This window comes from Cryptotermes secundus, unplaced genomic scaffold, assembly GCF_002891405.2.
Source record: "Cryptotermes secundus unplaced genomic scaffold, Csec_1.0 scaffold454, whole genome shotgun sequence".
In the NCBI taxonomy this organism is placed as follows: Eukaryota; Metazoa; Arthropoda; class Insecta; order Blattodea; family Kalotermitidae; genus Cryptotermes; species Cryptotermes secundus.
This window is the reverse complement of record NW_019729215.1, coordinates 744,020-765,923: the sequence shown is the minus strand read 5'-3', so window position 1 is coordinate 765,923 and position 21,904 is coordinate 744,020. Positions and strand designations below refer to the sequence as shown.

At 47.2% G+C, this 21,904-nt stretch overlaps 1 protein-coding gene across 2 annotated transcripts in view; it reads right to left on the bottom strand.

Annotated features, from left to right (window-relative positions):
• The window catches only part of LOC111865456 (adenylate cyclase type 8), a 116,049-nt gene extending 96,389 nt beyond the window's left edge, over positions 1 to 19,660 (bottom strand). Inside the window, exons 1-2 of one of the 2 annotated variants that reach the window (XM_023853505.2) lie at positions 19,462 to 19,660; positions 14,447 to 14,643 (exon numbers count right to left, since the gene is read on the bottom strand). In XM_023853505.2, the coding sequence (XP_023709273.1) occupies positions 14,447 to 14,574 (128 nt within the window). In that variant the 5' untranslated portion in view covers positions 14,575 to 14,643; positions 19,462 to 19,660. Of the gene's footprint in view, positions 1 to 1,957; positions 2,127 to 14,446; positions 14,644 to 19,461 lie in introns of those variants that run through there. The other variant, XM_023853506.2, reaches the window with a different exon arrangement.
• Between the last annotated feature and the right edge of the window lie 2,244 nt (positions 19,661 to 21,904).

Sequence of the window (21,904 nt, the reverse complement as noted above, 5' to 3'; positions counted from 1 at the left end):
CAGACATTGGCGTGTTTATATAAGACGGGTTTCTCGCCAGTTCTCCAGTTCCATAGTTCGGCGTGGACATATTTACTTACGTCGAGGAGCACGTAACAGGAATAACCTCTCAGTTTGCACAAACAGTTCTGTTCGTGTATTTATCGGCGCTGTTAGACTCACAGACTGTGATTAACGAATGATGACTTGGACAGGATCTGGAAGGAGGTACCAGCTCGACATTTTTCTGCATGTACAGAAGATCCTCGCTAATCCGGATTAATTGGGGACTCGTGCGGATCAAGCGATAATTCGAATTAATAAAGCAAAAGATGGCCCTAAAAGACAAAAAACTTAGAAAACAAATAAATGGAAAGTGCAGAAACAGACAGTGTTGATGAAAATAATGAAGGAATCCAGGGTCTCCTTCATCCAGCTCAAGCCAATCTTGGGTTTCAGTCTCTCCAGCCGCCCTCAACTCAGTATGAAAGTCCTCGTCCTCCTCTGTCTTCTAAAGTACGTACTCAAATGTGAGCAAAGTTTTTCATATTTCGATCCGGATTAACGACTCTTTACTGTATATTTCTGTAGTTTATGTAATGACGCGTCGAATGAAGTGACAGTGAATTTCGGAAGCACATGGAAAGAAGTGGTCTTATTCCGGAATTTGTCTGAAAGAGGAAATTTTGACCTCTTGAACATGAAGCGGTAGGCTACCCACTCGACCATAGTGTTGCAGTTTTCATGTCCCTGAAAACAAGCTGTTCTGCTTCAGAAACTGGGGGTGGGGGTTGCAGAATTCCTTGCAGTGATGCAAAGGTTTACATCCCGGAAGGCTGATCAGAACACTGCAACCCCCCCCCCCCACTCATCTTGCCTTTATCTGTGGATAAATTCATCTGTTATGTTGCCAACATATCTGGCAGGCGTAACCAGGGACAATTCAACAAATTTTGATGATAAGGTAAATAATACGAGGGTCGTGGTTGTAACAAGGATCTCCCTGTACATAAACCCTTCTGTGAGGTCACAGTATCGGTCAATCTAAGCAAAAATGTATATACGTACATGTTCCGAGATACAGCTATTTCACTGTACAGTCCCCGAATTGTGCCACACTAGAACGCTACCCAGAAACAGCAACGTTATGTAATGAAACCTACGCTGAATTGCTGATACATTTCAGAGCAAAAAAGTGTCATATGTGCATTTGTTGCCTTATCCGGGGGGATTCGCCCTTCGCCGTTTAACAGCCCTTGTGAGCTAGTCGGTATAGCGACAGGGTTCGGGCTGCACAACTGATGGGTCGCAGTTCCGGTGGGGTCAAGAATAGACTCCACGTCGTCTAGATCGGCTCTTGGGCCCACCCAGTCTCCTATTCAATGGGTACCGGTGGCTCTTTCTCCCTGGGGGAAAGCGGCAGGGGGGGGGAAGCTGACCACTCCTCCCCAACTAGTGCCGAGGTCAAGAAAATTTGGATGTATACGTGCAGTTCCCGGTGCGGCTTCGTGGCGTAACATGCGAACTTCTTTTGCGTATTTGAAAAGTCACCATCAGAATTATACATAAGATTACCAGAGGTAACGGCGGTTGGCTACGTAAGATTCACGTGGGAAGGGTTAATTTGGAGAGAAATTTAAGGAAAATAATAATTGAGTCGGCTTTTACCTGAGGACGGAAACAGAATCCAGCCTTCGAAACGCTGAGTTTTAAATAAGAAACAGAATGACAGAGAATGTCAGAAAACTCGATAACTGCAGTCGTTATTTTGTTGGTCACTACATCCCGTAGCAGCCCGAAGCCCCTCCAAATTAAAACTAAATATCCAGACGCCGTGCCCCTTGTGGGGGGATTTCATTCTCGAGAAGACACCAAATCTCTACAAGGGAAACACCCACAAAACTGTCCTCAGTATACATGTATGTTCCAACTGACCCTCTGATAAGAAACGTAATTAAATAACAATCAATGTACTCACTCTAGAGCTTCATCGCCATATTCCTCCTCGTCCTCAGAGTCCAGGATCGTGGACAGACGGTGGAGGTGAAGGTACTGCAGTGGCGGATCCAGTTTGAACAGTTGACAAACGACAGCCAAGACAACAAGCACTGCGTCTCGCCCGCAGTGGCGGGATACGGCGGAATCAGTCTAGCCAACTTACACCAAAATGTCCCACTGCGTTCCCAGAGAAAAAAAGTTGCACTATTTACATCAGTGACTGTTTTGGACCAGAAGAAAAACCGTTACGTCAACAACAGCAACAGAACTGTTTCCGCTGTGTGCTCTTGGACAAGTTACAAGTTCACACAGTCGAGTGGCAAGAGAAATATCCACAATAAACTGTATGCTTTCTCCAATGAATGTGATGTGTTGTGTAAATTAAACTCACGTCTATCACACTGCTACCAACTCTTCAATAAAACCTCATCAATATTATGCCACATTTGTAGCTAAAATCGCATGTTTCTTTTTTATATTCAAAACCATAATGGACAATACATCACTGCTGGTTCAAGAGTTCCTGGACAACGCTATTTAATATTATTAAAAACAAAAATTCTTCACGCATTTAGAACACTACTAGAAACTCAGTTGTATAAGGGAATCGCGTCCAACGCTCCGTGCAGCTTTCACATCCCGTGCACGGACACATCCCACAGCCCATCAGTGGGTCTAAGTCAACGGCAAAATGCAGGCTGTTGTAATGCTATTGTTATTATACGCTTCTACCTTGCGAGTAACAGACTGTCATGGGGCCACCTGCGTCCTTCTGCTCTCTTCTAGAAACTCCATAAAGCGCATTTAAATATTCAGTTAAAAAATACTACAACCACTTCACTGTTGTTCCACTCGGACACTTGTATAATTCACTTCAAGATTTTAGAAACGATTATAAGAAAATAAACTGTTCGTTTAAAACGATAGAATGTTTACACATTCGTAACAGATGAACCATTAAGAGCAACGCGACACGACTGAACACTGAAGCAGACTTAATCTGAATCAACGGTCACAAACGAAGGTCGAATTCAATTGCTCTTCCTCAAAGCTTACAAAATTATAAACCGGAAATACGTCAAACAGAAACATTGCTGAACTGGTATAACATCAAACGTGATAGTAATATATACATGACCTTCCGATCACGTGAAAATGTAAAGAAACCGACTACGTTGCCTTCCGGAATACAATGGGTCTCGGTGAACACACTTGTTTTGCCCTGGAGCTTATTTCCCGCACTTCAATCACTCGAACAAGTAAATGTATACAAAGTTCCTTCTTTTCAACTTTCCTCTGAACATAAACAACGTAATTTCTTCTACAAGTCTCTTCACTTATTATTAGCGAATCAAATTCATTGAAAACGGCGTCAGTCAATTGTTTCAGACGGGGGTTCTGCCTTCTTGAATACAGTGCCTTTCTGTTTACAGGCTGTCCACTAGTAATTGAGTAGTGGCTGCCTTTGGAACTAGTCAACACTGCCCCCTCCCTTGCAGCGACTGTGGCGCCGAAACTTGATTGTCGCTAGGTTTAGTGAGGTTATAAATTCGCTTGTCAATTGTTTTCAGTCATATCATGTTCGTTGCTATAGAGATACAGCTGTTTACAATTTCTGATGCTCTCACCTGTAATACACGTTTCTTTCTGTAACCTCGTTTTCTTTTTTAAAAGAGTTCACTGCGATGGAACCTGTCAGCGTCCCTTAGGCTATCATGAAAACACTGTAAACACACTGCCAGATCGAAAAAACGGCGAATTAATGTGATAAAATTATTAATACAGATCTTTAACTACACAATTATTAAAGCGGTAACAATCGATGTGAAGTTTACTTCGAGTATAAGCTAAGTACGACCTCTCGAGAGTCGCAATCTATTGCAGTGCCAATTTACACTTTTTGTTAGGAAAGATCCAGGTAAGACGTTTCGTGTGTGACCACTTAGGACCTACATCAGTTAATGGGGCCATCGTAAGACGTATTAAGCAGTTAATATAATTACAGAAGACAATAATAGGAAGCGCTGTTAGAGACATGGCTGAATCAGTACTACAGGTCCTGTTTGTCGTGAATTACATTTTATTGTGAAACCACACACTGTGACAGTAAACGCGGCCCATGCTTAAGAACATGACAGAAGAAGTTTTAAATCTAGCCGTACCAGTTACAACCTGTACGAGGTTATATTGTCATTTGTGACAGAAAAAGAAACTAAAGTTACTATTCTTATATGTTTCAGGTTCAAATTAGCAACCGAAAGTGAAGGAAATTGTACGATTGTGTTTCTCATGTAAAGACAGCGTGAATTCTTTTTTGAAAATTCTTGATGACAAATTTGTTCAGATTGTTGCCAATGATTAGATCATTTTTCTGGCATATTTTGTAAACAAAATTTTAAACTACCACGGCAATTTTCTGAACAAAGTGTTGGCAGAACACCGACTGTTGTCACTTCTGGCTGCACTGCACCGACAGACACGTTACTGGGCCCCACACTCCCGTATCTTGTAGGAGCCAGCAAGCGGCAGGCACCTCAACTCACTCCTCACTTGCGCACACACAAAGAGCTGTACCCTCACTGCCAAGTGTGAGCTCCGTGCTCCCTTCCCGTCCACACGTGTCACGTGGTTTCTCTTTAACTTGGCGCATACATTAAAAAAACATTTCACACACACAAAAAGAGGCTTTGATCCCCCCCCCCTGTTATTGCACCTGACTGATCAGTCAGTGCACACGGCCTATGTGGTCGCAGCCGCACTGAAGCACCTGGTGGCCTTGAGTGTGTCACCGCGGCACCTTGATCATCGCATTGTAAATAACAATTTTATGTTCATTCAGCGCTGGCTAATGAAATCTGACGCCTCACTCCAGGAGTCGCGCTCAGTGCAGATTATGCACGCCATTCTGATACAAAGCCCTCGTTTCCAGTAAGGCTGGACGTTGCGTAGGGCTGGTCAGCGCCCTGCCATCGTATCTCGAAGGTTCGGGCCGGATGGCTGTCCATTTCGTGGCTTTCACCGGTACCGGTATCAAGTGAACCCACGGCCGTTTCCTTTCCGACTTATCCTTCATCCTACCATTCGACGCCATGTTGTCTGAGGTCTTAAGAATGTCCCTAAGTTAAGAAATAAACCAAGCAAAGTCGTTCGGGAACTGTTCTCTTACGGAGGGAAACCACAATGGCCCCAGGGCTCATCTTCTGAAAGGGGGAAAGAAACCTTGGAGATGAAGGTGGCCAGGGCACGAAGCAACACAGCTCTGCCTCTATGCACTGTGTACGCCTTCAAGGAGCCTAGCTGAGAGGAAGCGAGTCGGTCACTCGGCGGTTACCAGATTTACATGCATCGCAGACCCAAATATGCTGACGCGATTCTAGTGATGTTAGGATTCTTCTTCGCCTTGGGCGCTGTCAGTAAAACACATAAAAAAGATAAAGTTGACCCTGCAACAGGCCGTGGAGGCCCACAGGGCTGTGAGACGTCGAGGTACCCACAATCTCTAGATAATCTGCTCACAGATGGCGGTAAGGTCAGCCTTAAACGCCGGCCGCCCTTTACCCCCAGGAAGATTTCAAGTTATTTCTGTTAGAGGCTGGGTCGACTCCAGGGCCATAGTGTGGCTGGAAGGAATAGGTCAATTAAAAAATCCAGTGACCACATCGGGAGTCGAACCCGCGACCTTCCAGTGAGAAGAGGCGCTCACAGTAATTAGATGATATAGCGTAGAATGGCAGGAGAGAGATAATGGCGAATTGGAAAGGATTTGAAAGGAAGCGGTCAAAGCCTAATGGACGCACCATCCTGGATTTTGCTTGGAGGAACTAAGGAAAACCATGAAGAACTCGAAGAAAGCAGTCTTCTGGGATTTGGCACCGTATGTGCCAAATCCCAGAAGACTGCTTTCTTCATAGTCACCGCCGTGAAAGCCTCAAATCTTACATGAAGAACTCAGTCAGGATAGCTGATGCCTCAGCCGAGATTCGAACCGAGCACCTCCCGAATACCTGTATATAGCGTTACCGCAAAGCAACCCACTCAATATGATTGTCTCTTAAAATAGGCCCCGACCATATCCACTGATACACCGATTTAAACGAACAAAAGGGTACAGTGGCGGCCGCGCGCGGCGCGTGATTGAGGACACGTTGCCGCGAGAACGTATGTCTCGTGCCGGCCATTACAGCGGCACTTACGGGAAAGGGAGACAGAGCGACAGAAAGACTTCCCTCATTCAACCGATGTAGCCTCGACCTAGCGCTACAGTTTCCTGCAGGGCCGGTCGGTAAGGGGCAAACGCTTGGCGCTAGAGGCCACCCGGAGCCTCGGCCTACAGGCCCCAGAGCAGGCCTCTGTGCTCTGCACGGGAATCGAACACCGATTCTCCGGATCGTCAAGCAGACCAGTGTACCCTATCGCCATACTTGAGGATTTCGGGGGAGTCACCGAATGTTATTGTCGTCTGAAGCCATTCGACTGCATGACTTACTCGGATATTTTTGTGAAAGTTTACACGTTTATGTTCAGTTTGCTTTCCCTCCGTCTCTGTGCGGTTGGCGGTTCCTGACATCGCCACAGAAGGGCTGAGGCGTCCGGGTTAATTTACGGGGCGGTCAGAATCTAGACACAAAACAGGCAGAACATGTAGCACGCACAGTAAAGAAACGTATACACAATTTTAGTGACAAAACCTGATGGAAACAGTTCACTAGGAATATCTTGGTGTAGATTTGAGGATAATATTAAAATCAATATTATTTTGGGAGTGTGTTGGACGGATTCATCTGGCTCAGGACAGGTACCAGTGGCGGGCCCTCATGAACACTGTAATGAACTTTTGGGTACCATAACTTCTTGAGTACATGAGGAACTATCAGCTTCCCAAGAGCGACTCAAATCGATGGAGTTAGTATGTTATAGACTGTGCAGCGTCAAATTAACTGATGAATTGGTAAGGATTCGAAAGGAAACAGTCGTCGCGTAATCGAAGTACTACCATAACATTTACCTGGAGGGACTGAAGAAAACCATTAAAACCCGCGTCAGGATGGTCGGTTTCCCGGACTAGATTCGAACCGAGCACCCGCTGACCAAGAGTCAAGATATTTGCCTCCAAGTCCTCCTGGTATCACAGAACTGGACGGCGCTTGGACTTCTAACTTTGTTTTGTTATTACACTGTGTGTGTGTGTGTGCGAACTGCAACAAAGAATGCGAGATACAGAAGGCTGTGGAGTGCGCGGGCCACAAGTTGCGTTTCTGCACTCACACTAAAGCACGAGTTCCACACGAACACACACTCCGGGGAGTCCTCAAGTTCCCCTCACAATTCCGCAAAGTGCCCAATCACGATACACCGCGCGCCCTCGGCATGCTCCTCTTGCATCGGCGACACGAAGCCCGCCAGCGTAACCGGCCGAGCCAACGTGGCTCCTCTGACTAGCACTCGCGAGGTCCCGGGTTCGTAGTCAGGCCCAGCGACCGGCTGTCCTGACCAAGGGTTTCCGTGGCTCTTCCGCCTGTGGCATGCAGCAAAGCCTCGCTATTCCGGGGTTATTTGGGGAGGGGAGAGGTCATGCCTATTGGGCGATAATCAGGATTAGTGAAGNAAAAAAAAAAAAAAAAAAAACAAAAAAAAAAAAAAAAAAAAAAAAATTATAACACAAATAATGGGAAATCAAATGATATATCAGGGAAGTAGTGCTGATGAAAAATATATCGCTGTACTTACTTACTTACTCATGGAGCTGAGCCCTTCTTGAGGAGCCGCCAAATCTGCAGCTATTCAAGAATTTCCCAGCATTTTATGGAAACTGAAGGTTTATTACAGTGTTCGCTAGAGCCCTCCACTGGTCTCTATCATGAGCCAGACCAATCCAATCCATACCATCCTATGTCTCTAAGATCCATTCTAATATTGTCCACCCATCTACGCCTTGGTCTTCCCTGTGGTCTCTTTCCTTTTGGCTTTCCCACTAATATCCTATATGAATTCCTCTTCTCCTCCATTCGTACTACATGCCCTGCCCACTTCATCCTCCTTGACTTGATCATTCTAATTATACTTGGCGAAGAGTACAAGTTATGAAGCTCCTCATTATGCAGTTTTCTCCAACCTCCCGTCACTTCATCCCTCTTCGGTCCAAATATTCTCCTCAACACCCTGTTCTCAAACACCCTCAGTCTATGTTCCTCCTATCACTGTAGAGCCTTTATTTAAAAAACTACAAAAAGACAGTACATGTATTCACCGATAGAAGACTCAGAAGCTGTACTTGTTTCTGAACGTAATAATGCAGGTCGGAAGAGACTGTCAGGTTCTGTCTGAACAGACAAGTGGCTCATCTGGCTCCCTAAATGCCATGTGTCTTTTTAAAGTATGTATCAACTGTGAACAGCATTTCTCATGTAGCGATCCGGATTAACTGAAACCGGATTAGCGACGGTTTCCTGTACTTCTCAGTTCAGTACTCATTAATGGGTCTATCATCCGAGCCCGCAGGCTCACAGTCTCCGTCACTGACAGCGTTTTCACGCAGATGAAGTGCGGAGACTGGGGTGGTTGCCCTGGTATAACTTATCAGTACGGCCATCACACAAGACGCTCCATTTGTGATCATAACAGACTGACAACTGTAAACGCAGAACGCAAATTTGAATCCAAGACGCGAGCAGATCAGGCATAAGCATGCAGCCGGAAGTCACGTGGCAGCCATTACATCTCCTTACGTGGGTACTGTGGCGCCAGCTGTGAAGTTCCCCCTCCAGCGTACGTGCATGCAGTAATCACCCCCTTCACAAGTGCTTTGGGCTTGTTTACATAGGCCAGAGGGGGCTGGACGGGATTACAACAACTGGCATGTGGGGGGGGGGAGCTGTGCGCGCCACCATCCCCGCCACCCACGAAATTTCTTCGCCCGGCCTCAATGTAAGGATGTGACACAGTAGGATCCGTGACGTTGGACTGGCCTCCTGAGAATTCTCAATTTTATATTCATTTGTTAGGAAGACATGCACATACAGAGACCACAGAGACTCGAGTACCTTAGTTCCTTGCGTTGTACGGACAAAGAAACTTCCTGTATCGTGTCTGTGTGTCCCTCTGTTGTCAACTGAAGCAACTCACGGATTTCCATCAAATACACTGAAGCAGTAGTGTAGTAGTAGAACCCTAAGTTCTACATCCCGGACAGCAAAGTCCGATCTTGGGCCAGGTCCGTCCGCCTCCCATGTTCACAACTTGTGCCTTTAGAATCCGTGATGTGTTCCCTGTTAAGTACGGACCGAATCTTTAAATGATATTTTGATGAACTTCAGGCTTCAGAAACTTTATTGAGCGGCAGTGGCGCCCCTGTAAACAAGATGCAGCAAGCGAAATGTCCCCCTCCCCCCTCGGGAAGTGAGGTCTGCAAAATCGTGGATAGAGAACAAAGTTTTAATTGAAAGGCAGCTTGGAAACACAAGTGGGTCAGATAGTTTTGAAAGCTTCACGGATCTGCCAATTGCTTCGTTCACTCTGGTAAGAGCGAACTGCAATCTGGGGACCGCAGAGCTATGCAAAACTTAAAGTGGATGTTACACAAACAGTAAGTGAGAATGTGAACAGGACTCAACTGGCTCAAGTGCTGTGTTCCTGTCAACATTATAATGAACTTCAGGGTTATATTAAAAAGCGAAATTTCCCGACTAGCTGGCCGACCAGTAGCTTCTCCATGAGAACTTACACATTTACACAGCACCGTACGATATGAAGGGATGAACTGGAAACTTGACAGGATGTGATCATGGATTGTCGAAGGACGCTGTCCTGAGGACAACCACAACCCCCCCTTTCAATGACTCGATACCTAGTCGGGGTTTCAAACCGAGCGCTACAAGAACATAGACCAGAATCGCTGAAGTCACTGCAACTGGCAGCTACACACAGAGAGACAGAGGAGGGGGAACTCCATGTCATCACATAAAAGCTGTCTCTATGCTTAATTAAGCATAAGTGGAGGCACGGCTCTACGCATTCTTAACCCTGCCAACAGATGCTGAAGTGTGGTCAGATTCACGCCCCTGGCCGCGTTACCCACGATGCCCACTGGCCAGGTTCCAGTGCCGGTCTGCGTGCTGCAGAGAAGAGAGAAATCTTACTCCTACCGGAAGTCCAACCCCGATTTCTTGGTCGTCCATGCAGTAGATCTATAGTGTGGTATGTAGACCCGTTGCTAGGCGGCTGTACAGAGGAAATTGCTAGGCAACGACTGGTGAAGACACAGCAGACTGAGAAGACTCAGTGTACGTGTTGTGAACTGCGGAATGTGCGAACTAGCGACTGCGCCAAGGCCACTTGCCCTTGATTTGTAAGTGTTCAATAAATCATGTTATAAATGCAGACCAGTCCATAGTCACACTCATAAAAAAAAAACAAATTCCGTGGTTTTAGTCCGCAAGCGAACTATACCGACCGAGCGACCGCCGCTTGTCGGCGATGTTTTAGTGCCAACTTTTGCCGATAGAGGGTGTCGCGTGGTCAGCGCAACGAATGCTCACGGCCGTCAATTTCGGTTTTCTCGTCAGGACCCGCTATTTTCTTGAAATAGCTCCTCAATTATCCTCACGAGGCTGAGTGGCCCCCGTTCCACACCCAGTACTTCTCAGAAAAATATCTGGTAACGCCGGGAATCGATCCCGGACCTCTGGATCTGTAGCCAGGGACGCTGACCACTAGACCACAGACGCAGTTAGTGACAACATAGAGGCTCTGTCAGCATTTAGAATATATAGCGTCAATTTATTACTATTATTATAGCAATTATTACGCCCCACACATGTTTACAGGCACAAACAGATGGCAGTGCAGCTACTGCAACCTGGAAAGTCCGGCTGCGATAAGCGTGTAGTCTACCCCAGGACGCGACCCATTGAGCTGTGCAGTGCACTAGCCTGACACAGCCGTTCCCTAGTAACGGCTGTTATACTGTCGCCTGCTTACACAGCTGTCCCTCCGAAATGTCCATAAACGTCTAGTGGGACTACATGGTGTCACATGGCAGACAGTACTAATCTTCACAACCAGCGCTCTCAGAACCTGAGATCCAACCTGACGCCTCACGCAACCGACCTTCAAGCGCCACCAGTGGTACGCGTACCGCCACTTGAGAAACGCTGCTTTAAATAAACACGGCCGACATTTCTGTAAGGACGTCCATACGATCTAGGCTCGCGCGCACATGCACAGAGCATTCGCAGCAAAGCATACACACCCCGACGTTTCGGAGGAACATATCGCCTCTATCTTCAGGTGACCCAGCAGAAGGCGGCAAACTGAGCTCAAATTGCCAAGTGGCCCTGAAGACGGAGGCGATATGTCACTCCGAAACGTCCGTCTCTCTGAACTACATCACGTTACAACAGCGCTTCCGTTTCCTCTTTTTCTGGACAGTAGATCTGCGCCGCTTTGAAAACCGTTCGCCTACACGCCAGTAGGAACTGGCTCGTCCGGAGGCAAAACCTTCAGTCCGAGTTGCCGCGGAGGCGGACAGAGTAAAAAAGACTGCTATTTCCGATACTGACTTATATATAGCCATGGAGTACGGTCGCTCAGCTGGTCAACATACTCCAACCCCGTGTGGGCCAAGTGAGCTCACTCCGCGCAGGTTCCCGGCAGGGAAAGTACCTTCCTCTTCACCACAGAGTCCAGACTGGCTCTGGGGCCCGGGGGCTGTATCCGCCGTCGCTTCAAGGACTATATACTTCCCCGCTCTCATACTTCTTCATGGTGTGGCCGTCGGTTGAACAGAGGACAACTTCGCCTTTCGACATAACGTAACGTAACAGTCGCTCGCTTCTGCTTAGTTTAAGGAAGAATCTTACGCAAAAAGTGAACTGGGCACAAAAATTAGAGTTTTTCTCTTACTTCTATTCGAAGCATTTAGCGAGTTACGCTCGAAATAAATGCGTACCGACCTCGTGTAAAATGTCCGCCATATGGGTTCGATTTTAACCAAACTTGGAATGTGTCTACAAAGTTCAGTGAAACCCGCCAGTATAGTATTTAATTGAAATCCGTTCACCGGTTCTCCGGTTGTCACGTGTGTACAGACAGACAGACAGACATGGTGGGGGAAGCAGGTGTAACCGCTCCACTGTCACTCACTAATTTAAGTATAATTAGAATAATCAGTAACAAAAAGTTAATTGCAAACAAGTAATACCAAAGCCAGTGGGACATAGTCACATTCTTGTTTTCAGGAATGGACTTATTCCAAATCTTGATGTTACACAGGAAACACCCCCTGTGGCTTTTTCTGAGAAATTTTGTTTGTGAGTAGCACGGCGGCAAACTTTGAGAATTCGATCACTGACAGGTCCTGCACGTCGTAACTTAAAAGTAGGCAGTTTTGAAACCCACGCCAAGCAGGTTATCTGTCAGTGTACTGTCAAAAACGACGTTAGGACTTTAAGGTTCAAAGCCCCAAATTGCAGCTAGCTGATTGGAGATTCAGAAATTGTGTAAACTCCAGTTCTCAAAATTACCCAATCAGTGTAATTAAGGGGCGTGACTTAGCAGAGGAACTGACGTCCAGGGGACCTCAGTGTTTTGAGACAAAGAGTCACAAGTTAGTTGACAAACAGTTGCCAAACGGTCGCAAGTGCCTGCTACTCGTAAATAATTCGGAACAAAATCTGTGTTTTTCGCTGTTCTGTATAACCAAATTCAGAGTGCTAAAGAAAGTGTAAATTGTAATAATAACGTCCGTTATACCAGGACTGTGCTAGACAAAGACCTACATATAAGCATCCTTTGTATTGACTGTGTGTGCCATCAGGTGAAGGGATGTGCTGATCGCAATAAATGGTCACAGTGTTTAAGTGTTAATTAGCATTGAACCAACTACTTCCCTCCCCGTCCTAAGCGAGGCCCTAGCAAACGCTCTGAGAAGGATCCCAGCTCTACCCACAGCTGAACTAGCTGACTATCACCTTTACCCCCCTTTCCAAAATAAACCTCCGACTATTGGAAGCCGACACCACCTGAGCTTACTGGCGCCCATCCTAAGAAGAAGAAGAAGAAGAAGAAGAAGAAGAAAGAAGGAGAGGAGCGACGAACAACGCGTGACTAACCAATCAACAAGGGGGGGAGTGAAGGTGAGGTAAGGACGGTTATAGAAAGAAGAGGTGGAGCCCAACGTAAGGGCTGGACGGTTACACAGGTGCATTTATATAATTCCCTTTGCGACGCAGCCTACAAAGGGGGTGAGACTGAGTCCACCTGGTACTGCGGCCACTTCTGCCCTATTGTTGCAGCCCAGATGATAAGTGAGGGTGATTGTGGAGCAATTGGTGCACTGAGGATTGGCAGGAGAAACCGAAATACTTGGAGAAAACCTGCCCCAGGGCCACTTTGTCCACCACAAATCTCACATGCCCAGACGCGGGCTCGAACCCGGGCCGCCACGGTGGGAAGCCAGCGACTAACCGCCTGAGCTATGGTGCAGCCCTCGTACGACACAAAATCGCGTCTTCTTTTAAACAGTTACGGCCACGCGTAACACAGTTTGACAGAAATACGCTTCTTATGTATCTTAATAAAACTTGGTTGCCATTCTTCCACAGAAACGTTCAAATCGAGTAAAACTTACATGCTATTCCTCGCAGACCGACGTCTCCAACCAGTATATAACTAGGTTCCAAAATCACTGCAGAGTATAACCTTTATTGGCCGGGTGTTGCAATACTGCGACGGCCAGTGCGCACGGTCCAGCTGGCCGGGTGTTACAATATTGCGATGGCCAATGCGCAAGGTCTATCTGGCCGGGTGTTGCAATATTGCGATGGCCAATGCGCAAAGTCCAGATGGCCGGGTGTTACAATATTGCGATGGCCAATGCACAAGGTCTAACTGGCCGGGTGTTGCAATATTTCGACGTCCAGTGAGCACGGTCCAGTTGGCCGGGTGTTGCAATATTGCGATGGGCAATGAGCAGGGTCCAGTTGGCCGGGTGTTGCAATATTGCGATGGCCAATGCGCAGGGTCCAGCTGGCCGGGTGTTAAAATATTGCAATGGGGAATGCGCAGAGTTCAGCTGACCGGGTGTTGCAATATTGCGATGGCCAATGCGCAAAGTCCAGATGGCCGGGTGTTACAATATTGCGATGGCCAATGCACAAGGTCTAACTGGCCGGGTGTTGCAATATTCGACGGCCAGTGAGCACGGTCCAGCTAGCCGGGTGTTGCAATATTGCAATGGCTAATACGCAGGGTCCAGGTGGCCGGGCGTCAGACTCTTTCATTAATGGCGCATATTGGCCAATTCGGAGTTCAAATTCAGATTGCAACCCCGCAGTACTGGGGAAAATCATCTATTCGCGGATGATGAAAAAGTTCGTTTGTCAAACAAGATGTGGAGAACTGAAACAAACACATGTGGACTGACTAAGGCAAGCCGACGATGCTTATGAAACGTCCGTGTGAACCTACTCACCTAGGACAGGTGCTTCTGTTGAGGCGGTTGTGTAAGGTCTGACTGGCGTTCTTTACAGCGATGTGAGGAGGAGCCTTCTCGTTGGTGCAGGAAGTGTCGCTGGAGGGTGTAGAAGTCATGAGTTGCATGGTGCACTGACGTCAGTAACTGCGCCTCGAGACTGGAGCACGGTCAACTGCGCACACCATCCTGGTCGGCTGTCAGAAACAGACAAACAGAAGCTTCTGAAATATGCGTCCTGGCCGGCTGTCAGAAACAAACAGAAGCTTCTGAAATATGCGTCCTGGCCGGCTGTCAGAAACAAACAAACAGAAGCTTCTGAAATGCGGTTTAAGGGCATGAAGCATAGCTCTACGACACCGTAACTTGAGCAAAACTAACTCCATGGAACTGAGGTGTCCTTCGAAGCTGGCAGTAACTGAGCTAGTCAAAAGATTTTCCACCTTTTATAGAACCTGAAGGTTCATTCCCGCGTCCACAAGAGTAAACCAATGCTCCTTATCATGGGCCAGATTTCTCCAATTCACACACCCACATATTATTTTTTTAGATCCATTTTAATGGGTCTGTTGTCCTCTTATATACGCATAGATCTTGAACAGAAAGTAACAAAAATACATGGGGAAGATTGGTATTATCCTTACTAACATTATTCAGTTGATATAATTAGGAGCCTCACAATTTTCACCGATCTCAAAACATTATGATCAAATCAGAGAATATGATATGGGCAGACATATAGCACGCATAGCACAGATGACAAACCATAGTTTTATACGGAAAGCTAAAGGTAAGAGAACACTTCGAAGACCAAGACATAGATGGGAGCATAATATTAAAATAGGTATTACGGAGAATGAGGTAATGGAATTGATCTATGCCGCTCAGTGGCGGGCTCTTGTGAACACGGTAAAGAACCTTCGGGTTCCATAAATGTAGGGAATATTTTGACTAGCTGAACGACTACTGGTGTCTCAAGAGGAGTGGTGGCTGGAGAGCCCACAGAGCAGCGGACCCCTTTATACACAGCACAGACGTGATGGCGCGATTTGTTGTGCAAACACACTAAACCGGACCGATACTGGGCGGAACGGCAAACATCTTGATTAAAATAAGAAACGGTAATCTTGTTAACCGTTGTTTGCGCGACGGGTTCTGCTGGTCCTTAACAATGTAAGTTTCCTTTCTAACAGCCCAACACGAGTTTCTGTTGCTTACGGGAACAAATCGTCACCCAAACTGCACAGCCATCTTGTTTCACTTCCACGACCTCCGCCCTCCGCACCAGCGAACCCCCCAACTCCATCTGTACAGGGAACCATGGAGAGACATCGGCGCCCCAAGGGGGAGGCGGAGCCGGAAGAACACGTGTTCCCCTGGGATGCTGGCTGCTACAGACGGGGTAACTTTCCCTTGGAAGTACGTATGCCAGGTAACTCTCACATCGAAGCTCAGTGCTGCCAACAGTCCGTACGCCTATTTAGGAACTGCGAATTGTGCTCAGCCAGTGAGGTTATGTTCCGTAAGATGCGCATAATCATCAGCAACGGCATCAACCGGTAGAGAGAGAGAGAGAGTGGGGCAAGACACTATATCTCCAGTTCTGAAGGTTCCCAGGCAGTGCCCGCTCGTCCTTCTGGTAGAGGTAAAGCATATGGTCATCTAACATTGGGAGGGCTGCGTGTGAAGCAAGCAGTGGCAACGTGGAATTTGGGTACAAACACAGTATTTGCTGTAGGGCCGAGGAAAATCACGGAATATCGTGATCGAGTTGGCCGGTCGCAGGACCTTCCAGATGCAAACTCAAAACCAGTTGGTCTTTATTATGGAGGAGTGTGTTCTCTGTGAGGTACGGACTGAATTATTGTAATATTGAACATCATGCTTCAGAAGGTTCCTGCTGCAAATCTTATGAAATAAGCAACAGCAGTTTAGCAGACTGCTAACCCGATGTTTTCTCGTGCTTCTCCTCAGTAGGTGCAGGTGAATGTCGGGATATCATCTGCAATTAGGCTACGGCCACTTCATTCCCTACTCTTTCCAATTCATAGGGGTGGCCAAAAATACCGCACATCGCAGCAGCTGGGGCCACAAACAGACGCGGATCGGATGGAGCAGGTGTTCAGGTATAGTCTTATCCTTACAGCGATTATATTTTGTTTCATTCATTCGAGAGGAAGAACGGAATTGACTAATATTTCTTCCCCACGAGCCGCATACAACTCGCGAACCGCAGTTTGCAAACCTATATAATCTCGGCTATTGTAAATGTATTTAAATAAATCGCAAATAAAGACGGACTCCGCCCCATGGCGTCGGTTGTAAATACGCACGGTCACCACTGTGGGTGGACGCAGGGGTAGGAGGGAGAGGAATGCCGCGGTAAACATTCTGGCTTCTAATCCAAGGCCCATGAACTCACCCCTGGACCACGACAGTTCCCAGGAGACACGATGAAGTGTGAATAATGAAATGTAAACATGAGAGAGTAGGGCCCTGTTTGCTGTGACGTCAGGCGCCGATAAGGTGGGTAATAACCATGACGTGGAACAGTCCGGAGGTCTATTACCCGGTAAAGTGTTGTCTATTAGCATGTAATTACCGCGTCCCCATTACACAAAACGGTCGTGTTATTGTCTTACCAATCTGATTTGCATTGGGCATTTCCAAACACCACAGCACAAATGGCTGCTGTGTTTACCGCGTGCGCACTATTTGCGCCTGCGTAAGTCACAAGTCACTGCAACGAGCGCGCATGCGCGTAGCGGTAACGCCATAGACTCAAATTCGGGAGATGCTGAGTTCGAAGCTCGGCCGGTATTCTTCAGTCCCTCCGCGCACATGCCGGCATAGAGCCTCAAATAGATCTCGGCAGCCTCCTTTCCTATCCCTTCCTATTCATATATCGTCCTGCCATTCAACGCTATGTACATAGATACTGAGAACGGCACTAAAATCAACCCTCATAACAAAAGACAAATTTTCAGTCTGCTTATGTATATTTATATACGTTCCTCGGGAGGGCACGCAGTAGCGTAGTTGGGTGAGGCACTATGCAGCAAGCCGGAAGGTTTTAGGTTCGATTCCCGATGGGGCCATTGGATTTTTCAATTGACCTAATCCTTCCAGCCACATTACGGCCCTGGGATCGACTCAGCCTCCAACAGAAATGAGTATCAGGTATGTTCTCTCTTTCTGTATCTTCAGGCTTCAAAGCGTCAAGTTGCAAAATTACTAGACAAAACGGCACAACATCAATTTGGAAATCTCTGAGAACTGGCAACCCCGGTTCACCCAGTTTACAGATTTCGTTAGTAATTATCAAGTGCGCGGTTTCAAGCCAATTGCTCAAGTAGTGATAACTAGGCCTTTGAGCAGGCTGGAGAAGGCAAGATTGCTCCACGTCTGTTTGTTGGGATATCTCCGGAAGTAGAACCCAATGCCAAGGCCCGCAATTTCACAGGATCTGGAGCAACTCACACACACCTCGAGTGCTCACTGACCTCTCATATCCACCACAATAATACTGAAAGGAGACAGACATGGCACTGATTTTGTTGCTGTTTCTTCTGACTCTCCCATGGCACCTGTCGATAGTCCACGACCGCCTACCACAACAACCTCAAAACTCATAGGGTGGCCTTTCCATACCTCAAGCAACACAACCATGGAACTGGCATTACAGCAGTCAGGAGTTCTAACTTCGAATCCTGGGTCAGGTAATGTCTGTCACTCCTTACAGATTAACTGATTGCAGTTTTTGAAAGGATGAGTCTCATGAATTAATCTAACCTCGAAGTTCATTGCCATGTTCACAAAATTCCTCCGCTGATCCCTACACCGACATAGACCAATCCACTTCAGACATTGACCTTTTCTTTAAGCTCTATTTTAATATTATCCTCCTAGTTCTCTCCCACGTCTTTCAAGAGACATAAACTTCTCGTGTACCAACAAAATGTGTATGAATTTCTAACTTATTCCATGCTTGCTACATGTCCCGCTCATCTCATCCTCCTTGATTTGATCATCTCAAGAGGCGCTCTACTTGATGAAGAGCATAGTTATGAAGCTCCTCGCTATGCAGTGTTCTCCAACCTCCTGTTACATTCGCCTTCACAGGTTCGAAAGCTGTTCTCAGCTCAATACTTTAAAACAGGCCACGGCAACGTCCTCACAGCACCCGAGACGTCCGACACACCTACCGAAGGGAATTGCAAATGACTGGCACGGTAGCCCAGGGTGAGCCCCACACCCCAGTGCCAGTTGGATAGGGGGCTCAATGGGCCCGAGTCGACCTGGACGCTATAGAGAAGGGGAAAGCCCCTTGCTGGCAGTCGAGCCCCGGTTCTCCGTTCCTCCAATTCGTAGCTCAGTCATGGTAGTAAGTTACTTCTGAAGGTACACGGATCAAACCTCGGTAAGGACGAATAGGACTATCCCGAGTTTGTGCACGCAGTGACATCCACTCATACCGGTCGGCACTACACAGACGGTGCCCAAGCAGTATTCATGATTGTCAGGCCTACGTTACAAGTTACAATCGCTAACCCTTTCAAGTCTGAAATTTATTTAAATAATATATAAATATACAGTTCGTACGTCACAGGGAACACACTGTATCTACATTATGAAGCTCAGCCGGTTTCTGCTGTTTAGGGAAACAGTCGCTGCTTATTGTGAGAATCACACGAAACGCATAAACACATTCTGTGGGCAGAATTCGGTTTTTTAATGTTAAAATAGGTGGTACATATAGTTACCATTGAGTCTTAAAGGGTTATAAGTTAAAAACTTGGAAACCTAAATAAGCGTTTCCATCTGTCAAAATTTTGCGTCTTCCTTTAACGTCTCTTGCAAACAATTCAACGCGTCTGCGTCGCTCGTGTCTTAGCGCTTCTTATTTATATAAAATAAGCAACGACCACTTCACTAACTGACGTAAGCTTTAAGACACTCCCAAGTCACACAACCGGTCCCTTGAGATTTATTCAAAAGGTTCTGTTATGTGTTACCTCGTCCTTATGTCTGGAACAAGTTCTGATGGGTTTGGACCTCACGGGAGACATTGTTTATCCCAAATTCAGACTCTTCCCCTCTGCAAGGTGCCTTAAATTAGGCCACGACTGTTTCCTCTGGCATCTAGCTCATGCACACACAATCGCGGGAAGACACGGTTCGGCCGAGCGCCCTGAACCACACGAAACCGACGCGAAACACGCAGCAACGCCGGGGCAGAACTGCGGCCAGTTCGCTCACTTGGGACTCACAACTTCACGGTCTGATGCGCAGAATCAAATCGCGCGCTGTTAACGGTCTGTGTGGGGTGAAACACCACCCCCACCCCGCCCCCCGTCGAGAAGCCAGTCTTCTTCTCTCAGATAAGGTCAGACGCGGATCATGCCTGAGCAAGGGAGACCGTTAAATTGGGCTGCTTACTTCAGGCGTCAGTTGGGACCTTTGGCTTAACCTCCTGATTCATTGCACTTTACCCTGAATCCTCCCACTGTGCAGACGCTAAACACTCGTCAGTGCGAGCGTGCAGTCCAGCTGCAATTGCCAGCACAACTTCCACGAGGCGTCACTACTACCGGCACAGGCGAACAATTGGTATTCACGGACATTGCACAGACTAATAGACTGCCACTCACAATTCATTTAACGAGCACAAAACCACGCGCTTACGAACATTTTAATAAATTAACATTAATAAGTTTCACGATATATCTTACGGTAAAAATGTAAATTCAACTTAAAACACATTTCAAAGAACACATTATGTTCGTACGGGGGTTGCCCCTATAGTTTTACCAGTTTGAAGGGGCGGTGAAGCCTGAATAAGTCGAAGTTATGTTATGACAGACGGTCAGTCGGTCAGTCGGCCAGTCTGGGGCTCTCTCTCTGACGAGAGGACGGGGTCTGTCGTTTGCCAGAGTCACGGTCAGCAGTAATAAATCTACAATTTACATTTTACATGTTATTAATTGTATGTATATACAGCTTACACAGGGCCTCTGTCAGTCCAGGCTCAGTACAGCAGATCACGCTCTATCATTAGTAGCTCCTGCTACAACAGCAATATAGTGACTTGAACGGTCGTATGCTTGACCCGACTAATCCCTAAACCTCGCCTCACTTATAAACCTCTCGGCACCGACCTCTGTTGCGGTACCAATGTTGCGTTCGCGTCTGTTCCTGCCGGAACCTACTCACCGAGCCGTTACCTAGAAACGGCGGTGGTATATCTGCCTATCTCGCGGTCGTCATATAAGAACCGCTCTCTAAACGCTATAATATTATTACCACTGCGGTGTGAAGGGTTAAAGGATTCATATACATTTTGCCAATGGGCCTACGGTCCAAGAATAAATTCTCCTGAGAGCTTACGTCGCGACGCCCCTTGAGCTGTGTCACGGCTCTCACAGCAGGTGGACCGCTTAGGCGGTATATCGCTTCTGAATTGTCTGGCATGTACTGGGTTCGAGCCTCAGCTCCTTCGGGCGAATGCTAGGATAGTATCTTCAACTAGGTAATGATCGTCTCCTTTCACATTCTTTCCAATTCGTCATTCAATAACCGTCCCATTATTCGACGCCGTATAGTGTGGGCCACTTCCAGCGTCGACAATTAAGCCATGAGGTCATAAATAAAATTAATTATTCGCTGAAGATGGCAAAGCGCGTGCGCAGCGAGCAGAATGTGTTCAGGGGTCGCACTGACTGAACAATGCAGACAGTTTCGGAAACTGCCTACGGGCTGGATGGCCGAGGAATCGGGGTTCGATTGCAAGCAGAGGCAAGTGATTTGTCTGTTCCTCACAGCGTCCAGACTTGCCCTGAGCTCCACCCAACCTCCTATTCAATGGGTACCGGGGGTAAAGCGGCCGGGGCGTAAAGCTGACATGCGTCCATAGGTCTTGATGGTGTGCTCGATTAAGCAGAGGGACACCTTAAACCTTTGCATTCACACTACGCCAAGAAGGCATGTACAGAGCCACGGCACTAGTTGGAGGTGAGTGACCGCTGTATCACCGCGGAGAGCCGCTGGCTGGGTGGGGTCCCAGACCCAGTCTGGACGGCGTGGAGAAGATAAAATTCGTGACTACCGGGACTGGAACCCCGACCCCTCGGCCGTCCAGCCACATGACCAGTCGCTATATCGACTGCGCTATCCCGGCTCCGCATTCACACTACGTTTTAACTGAAATTCTCATGCATTATGATTACGGTCTTATGGGGCGTAGCGCCGTATAGTTTGGTAGACATCAATATTTCGGAGAATCCTGCTGCCTCTATCTTCCCATTCACAGTACTCCCTTCTCCGTGTTTAAAGCACTGTTCTCCGACCTCGGCTTACTTCCACCTTGAAGATGGAAGCAGCAGGATCCTCCGAAATGTTGGTATCTGCCAGGCTACACGACCTCACATACTACAACAGTAAGTGGACTACAGTGCATCC